This window comes from Dendrobates tinctorius, unplaced genomic scaffold (assembly GCF_039654945.1).
Source record: "Dendrobates tinctorius isolate UK_male_01 unplaced genomic scaffold, ASM3965494v1 ptg000295l, whole genome shotgun sequence".
In the NCBI taxonomy this organism is placed as follows: domain Eukaryota; kingdom Metazoa; phylum Chordata; class Amphibia; order Anura; family Dendrobatidae; genus Dendrobates; species Dendrobates tinctorius.
In genome coordinates this window covers 216,286-222,800 of record NW_027361962.1, presented here as the reverse complement: position 1 = coordinate 222,800, position 6,515 = coordinate 216,286, and the positions used below count along the sequence as shown (strand labels likewise).

The following is a 6,515-nucleotide window of genomic DNA, read 5'->3' as shown; positions in this document are numbered from 1 at the left end:
TGGTCATGTTCCCTTTAAACGCTCCTGACCAATCTGACATTGTGCGTGAAGAAACCACCATGTATGCTGTTGCTGCACCCCTCCAGTATGAAGTACACGTGTAGATCTTCACCATAACTTTTGTAAAGTTTCACAACTTTTGATTTCTCTTATTTAGCTTAGTAGGGAGGCTGGGTGCAGAGACCATCGATGACCATTTGCAAGTGACGCCCCCCCCCCCTTCTGGCTAAAAATGGAGGCTGTAGCTCTCGGCCATTTTAGGAGTGCCAAATGAGCACAGAGCTCTACGTAGCTGCATGATCGATCCATTGATTGCTGGGGGGTGGTGGGCACTTGATACCCACTTGAATGAGGCCTAACATGCCCATATAGTGCACACTTTGTCCTAAGTGGCTCCTGAAAAAAGTTTCAAGTACAAATCAAGACTTACAAGATACGAGGCGCTGCGTACATATACAAAGACCTTTAATCTGATAATATACAAAAGTTATAAATTTGTTATTTTACATTAAAACCTGACGACATTGAGAAGCGACGGACAGGGAAGAGTCAGGATACCACCCGGTTACATAAAAGTCGCCCTCTGCACTGAGCGGCGAGGGTACAGTCTGGAAAGTTAGACGTGTTTAATAAGTGACTTGGCACTTCTGACCTGGAATAAAAAAAAAACCCCAAAACATCTGCAGCCGCCAAGGTCTGTTACCTCCCACTGTAATACAGGAGAGTCCTGTGGTCGAGCAGAGGAGACGGCGTCCATGTTTCTGTAGTCCACCTATGCCGAGGCTTTGACATGTACGGCGGCTCCGGACCGTGTGTTCTGCAGTTTCTCCACCATGGTGCGGGCGTAACGCAGCCGGCTCGCCAGTTCTTTGCAGCAGCCGAATTCCTCTATCAGGCTCAGCTTGAATGTGTGGAACTCCCGCTTCTCATCGATGTAGGAGACTGCAGCCATGAGGGGGCACAAGATGAGCTTTGTGTGGTCCTGGAAGAGGAGGCAGACATCATGGTCAATGGCTTGGAACGCCATGATTTTAGGGACACCCGTTTCATAGATTGGCAGGGGAGTGCCAATTTCTGCAATCAATATTGGACATTTACAGTATGCCAAGTGGGTGCAATGCTGCCCAAGAACCAACATGGCTGGTAAAGACTTCGTGGATATGCAATCACTTCCAGATTGGAAGAAGTCAGGGCAGATCGTATACGACTGTGCCAGTCTCCCCCCCCCCCCCCCATGAGGATTGTCTTGTCAAAGACCATCTCGGTCCCCACGTTTAACATGGGCACAGGTTTAAACCCCCAGTGATCAGAACTGTTGCATGTCCTAGAGATGCCCACCATTGCGTATTCTAGCTCATCTGACTTCATACCCCTCTTTACCTGGAAGAAGTTGATCTGGACGGTCCCGTTACTCAGGTGAAGGATAATGGCGCTCCTTGTCCGGAACCACGTTCTCAAGAAGGGAAGGCGAGCGAGCTCATCTCCCTCCCGGGGGGTGATGTTGGCGCCGGCTTTAAGAAGATGCTCGCTCATGTAGTTTCGGAAGTATTTCAGTAGTGTGATCTGCAACAAGTTTCAGGTTCAGGAGCCAAAAAAAAAAAAAATGGAAGCCCTTCGTGCATTATTAGAAGCCTGATCAGTGCAAGAGTCATCGCCCGGCCGGGCATCACTGAGAAGCCACCAAGTGCTGGCATTGGGTTATCCAGGCTGGAGATATCCAGCTGGTGGCTTATCCGATGCCGGGACAACTGCACTCATCTAACCAAAGCTTCCGGCGTTGGCCCATCGGAGAAGGCCACCATTGTAAGTCACTGCTATAACATAGGCTTACCTTCTTGGTTAGGGTGGACGGGTAGGAGCGCACATTCAGGTAAGACTCGGAATTATTCCTCTCTATGTACTGTAAGCTGTCACCATCATTGTACATTATCAGCCGGGTGGAGTCATTGAAGAGGACCCCAACACTGTTATCACAGAGCTGGTAACCTGGGGGGAGAGAAGAACATGGGGGTCGTTATATGATCCGACGTGACTGGAGACGATGGAAGCAAGCTGCGGAGGGTTACATACCCAAGCCATACTTGTCAGAGTAATCCACCCATTTACTGACCCAGAAGATGGGATTGCAGGCTGGATCCTCCGCTTCCTCTGCAATATGAAAGGTCACATTTGGCCCCATTTGACTTCAGAGATATTATATATTTTTTGTGCATGTGGTTAATCTTACCTTGACGAACCAGAGCCTTTTCTGATGGTTTGGCAGCGTTGACGCTGATGAGCTGCTGCATCATATCGGACAGGTAGCAGTCAGCGGGCTCCGCAAACTCCGATGGCGCCATCTCCTCATCCTTGGTAGATGCAGGTTTCTCTACCATGGGAGAGTCCTGGCCTAAAACCAGACACCAAGTGTTAATCAAAGGGACCAATGTACGTTATTGATCTGCTGCGATGGGGACTCACCCTTATTAATAGCGGTAAGTGGTTTCCTGAAGCTTGGGTCGATAGTACTAGGCGCTATGGAGAACCGAGGGGCTACAGTCAAGCAGCTGGTGGGCAGGCGGTTGGGAATGTGACCACTGGTGAAGAACTCATCGGTCAGCAGCTCGTCTATTGTGGGTCTGGTGTTGGGGTCCGAGCGGAGCATTTTCTGGATGAGGGCAGCAGCGACTGGGTTAATGTGCTGGAGGGGGGAGGAAATACAAGGAGTCAGTTCTACCCATGCAAGAGGGAGGTCTTGTGAAGAACCAGTCTCCGGTTTGATCTACAGAGAAGGAGACTGATTTGCAGCATCCTGGTCCAGCCACCAAGTCAGTGCTGCCAAATTCTCTGGCAACTTCTGATCTGAAGACGGCAGACCCGCCAGCCTGAAGACGGCAGACCCGCCAGCCTGAAGACGGCAGACCCGCCAGCCTGAAGACGGCAGACCCGCCAGCCTGAAGACGGCAGACCCGCCAGCCTGAAGACGGCAGACCCGCCAGCCTGAAGACGGCAGACCGCATTTAAGCAAGTAGAGGACATTTTCAAGGCTCCAGTCCAGTGGCTTCAGACTACTGGTGTGGCCTGCTGGACAAGGGCCCTGCCAATAAATATGCCCACTTACCCCTTCATGTAACAGAAGGATTTAAAGTACATGAGTGTTCTGGATAGTGATGTCAACAGAAAAATGCTTAAAATGGTTTTCCCCATCTCAGATATTTATGGAATATTCAGTAAAGGTCTGATCAATGTGGGCAACAGACATCAGGCTCATATCCATTTAGCACAGCCCCCCCCCCCCCCCCCCAAAGTAGCCATGTATTGCCAACCCTCCCCACCCCCTTTTTATTACTCCCATAGAAGTCAATGGAAATAGCCAAAAACTCAAGACCAAACCCCTCCTGCAATAAGGGCGACAGCATAAATGTCCGCGATGCGACCAGCCCTTTATCCTCCCCTATAAGGAGGCTGTAGAACCGAACAGTTGTAATACATGGCGATATTCACAGATCTCAATAGCAGGATGATGTATCCTATTATTGCTGGAGGAACTCCTGCTTGACAGGAACCTGGCGCTGCCAACATCCCAGACCGCAGCACAATGCTGACCGCTAACGCACAGCACAAACACCCCGGCCGTGCTTCTTACCTTTGGAATAGAGTATTCATTCTTTTTTATCCTCAGGTAAGTTTCCTTTAGGCACGAAGTTTCAAAGGGAGGTTTACCAACCAGCAGCGTGTACCTGAGGGAGATAGAGATTTAATCGCAGCCGTATACAGCATGCCAGCCTTTACCGACCTGCAGATCCAAGTGTAACGCTACCACTAGCCACAAGGTAGCGACAACACCTACATGTAATATGTCAGGCAGTTTGGTGCCCACCCATGGGAGCCAAATGCAGACAGACCATGTCCCCTGGAGTACAACTCCCAGTTTACTGCTAATGACTCAAGGAATTGCTGGAACTTACATGATGCATCCCAAGGACCAGATGTCCACTTCAAAGCTGTGCCCTTTCTTGCCCAAAACCTCCGGTGCAATATAATTGGGGGTCCCACAAAGGGTTTTCTTTCGTTCCCCATCAAATTCCACTTTGGTTGCCAGTCCGAAGTCACCTGAGAAGGTAAATGGGCGTCAGTCACCAAGGATCCCAGCAAGCCCGCTACATGTACAGTGGGGTTAGCGATGATTCTAGACTGCAGTTACCCCCTCTATACACACCAGGGGTCTCTGATAGCTGAAGGGACACAAGTCCCAGCATGCCTTAGCCTCCAGACTGGCCGGGAGTTAGCACCCCTGGATAACTCCTCCTGGCAGACGCGAGGACGCGGCAGTCACGTTACCTATTTTGACCTCCATATCGTCGTTCAGGAAGAGATTCCCAAGCTTCAGGTCTCGGTGGATCACTTTATTGGTGTGCAGGTACTGACAGCCCTGGATCGTCTGCCGCAGGTAGTAGCGCGCCTCCGGCTCCGTCACAGCTTTTCTCCTCTTGTGCAATTCCAGCAAGGACTGAAAAGACGACGTAGCACACAGAAGATAAAGATCAAGGTCTGTGCAAGTGAAAACTACAACCCCCAGCATGCATTGATCGCCTGCACTTTGACTTTAGAAAATCCTCAATTTTCTTATTCTCCTAATCAATAGCTAATCTGGCATGGTCAAAAAAAAAAAAATCTTCCAGACTCCACAGCAGAAGTGTCCCTGCTGCCAGGAGGAAAAAGTAAGAAAGCAGAAACGTTCTAGGGGCTGCAGTACAAGAGAGCGGCCACCAGGCGGCAGCCCCTCAGTATGCGGATGGAGCCTGAGCCCAAGAACTGGATGCGGAGATTCCAAGTTCCAGAACCAGCCCCCCCCCCCCCCCCCCATACAGCACGTGACCCCTCCCTGCACAGAGGCTGAAGCTGCTGCATCGCTTCTTAGCACCAACCTGTCAATCACGCAGCCCTGGCAACCCAACGACATTAACAAGCAGTGATCCCATAGAGGAAGCCAAGATGACAAGTGCAGATGGAAAGGAGCGGTTAGCCCTGCTGGGATCTGTAGTCCCCTCCTACTGGGGGGGGATGCTGGGATCTGTAGTTCCCTCCTACTAGGGGGGCCTGCTGGGATCTGTACCCCCCAGTGTCAGTCAGGCCTGCTGGGATCTGTAGTCCTCATCCTACTAGGGGGGATAATGGGGGGCCTGCTGGGCCCTGTAGTCCCCCCAGTGTCAGTCGGGGGCCTGCTGGGCCCTGTAGTCCCCCCAGTGTCAGTCGGGGGCCTGCTGGGCCCTGTAGTCCCCCCAGTGTCAGTCGGGGGCCTGCTGGGCCCTGTAGTCCCCCCAGTGTCAGTCGGGGGCCTGCTGGGCCCTGTAGTCCCCCCAGTGTCAGTCGGGGGCCTGCTGGGCCCTGTAGTCCCCCCAGTGTCAGTCGGGGGCCTGCTGGGCCCTGTAGTCCCCCCAGTGTCAGTCGGGGGCCTGTAGTCCCCCCGGGGCCGCTCCTACCCTCCGCCTGCAGAGCTCCAGCACCACGTAGACGAAATCGTTGTCCTCGAAGAAGCCGTGGAAGCCGACCACATGCCGGTGCGCCAGGCTGCGCTGGATGGCGATCTCCATGGTCATCTTGTCCTTCTGGTGCGGCTTCAGCAGCATAGTCTTGGGCACGATCTTCCCGGCGTAAACTTCCCGGTTCCCCAGGTCCGTGATCTCATAGCACTTGGCGAAGCCTCCCTTCCCGAGGAAGCGGCCGCGGAGGTAGCGGCGCCGGGTGCGGGGATCCACCAGGATCTCGGGGATTTCCTTCACCGCCCCCGGGGGCTTCGCGGCCGCCTGCTGTGCCGCCGCCTTGCCGTCTACTTGAGCCATGACTGTGGTGAGTACCGTACGGAGCGTCCGGGATCGGCGGCGCTGCTGACCGGCTGTACGTGCGTCTCCTCCGGCCCTTTAAGCCCTCTGCTCCCGGCCCTGCAGCCGCCGTTGGTTTTGAAGCAGAATGCGCTCTCCTGATTGGCTCATAGGATTTAAATTCCAAAGCCGCCTGCCGCGGAGCATCATGGGAGGCTGGAGGTTTAAAAGGACGGGGGAGCGTCAACAAGCTTTATTAATAACTGTCGTCTGGATCAACGGACAAAACCCGTGCCGCAGAGCCGAGAGGCAGAGTGATCGGGCGGGGTGGAGGCGGCGTCAGTCAGGGCGCAGGGCTGATCCATAACGGGAGCACCAGATATATATATATATATATATATATATATATATATATATATATATATATATATACATACACACCCCGGGGGGGAAACATTGATCATTCATTATTTTATTTTTTTATTACATTTTTCCTGCGATCTCTTGTGCACTATAATGTAATCCTGTGATATCAAAATGACTGCCAACAGACGGCAGACTGGGGGTCTTCAGTGACCCCACTGCCATTGCGATGCCCTCATCATCCCGCAATCAGGCTTCATGGGGTGATGATGGGCGATGGAGGGGACGCTTCCCCCATTTCCAACTGCGTAAACGCTGCTGTTGTGATTGGCAGCTGAATCTAAGGGGTTA

General features: G+C 52.6%; 1 protein-coding gene across 1 annotated transcript; it reads right to left on the bottom strand.

Annotated features, from left to right (window-relative positions):
- Positions 1–448: 448 nt before the first annotated feature.
- On the bottom strand, positions 449–5,927 carry PLK1 (polo like kinase 1). Its single transcript, XM_073560308.1, has 10 exons — positions 5,463–5,927; positions 4,321–4,489; positions 3,948–4,092; positions 3,626–3,719; positions 2,461–2,680; positions 2,228–2,389; positions 2,071–2,148; positions 1,832–1,986; positions 1,381–1,563; positions 449–982 (listed from the first exon to the last, which is right to left on the bottom strand). Exons 1-10 carry the CDS (start codon positions 5,820–5,822, stop codon positions 773–775), a joined length of 1,776 nt encoding a protein of 591 aa, XP_073416409.1. The 5' UTR covers positions 5,823–5,927; the 3' UTR covers positions 449–772.
- Between the last annotated feature and the right edge of the window lie 588 nt (positions 5,928–6,515).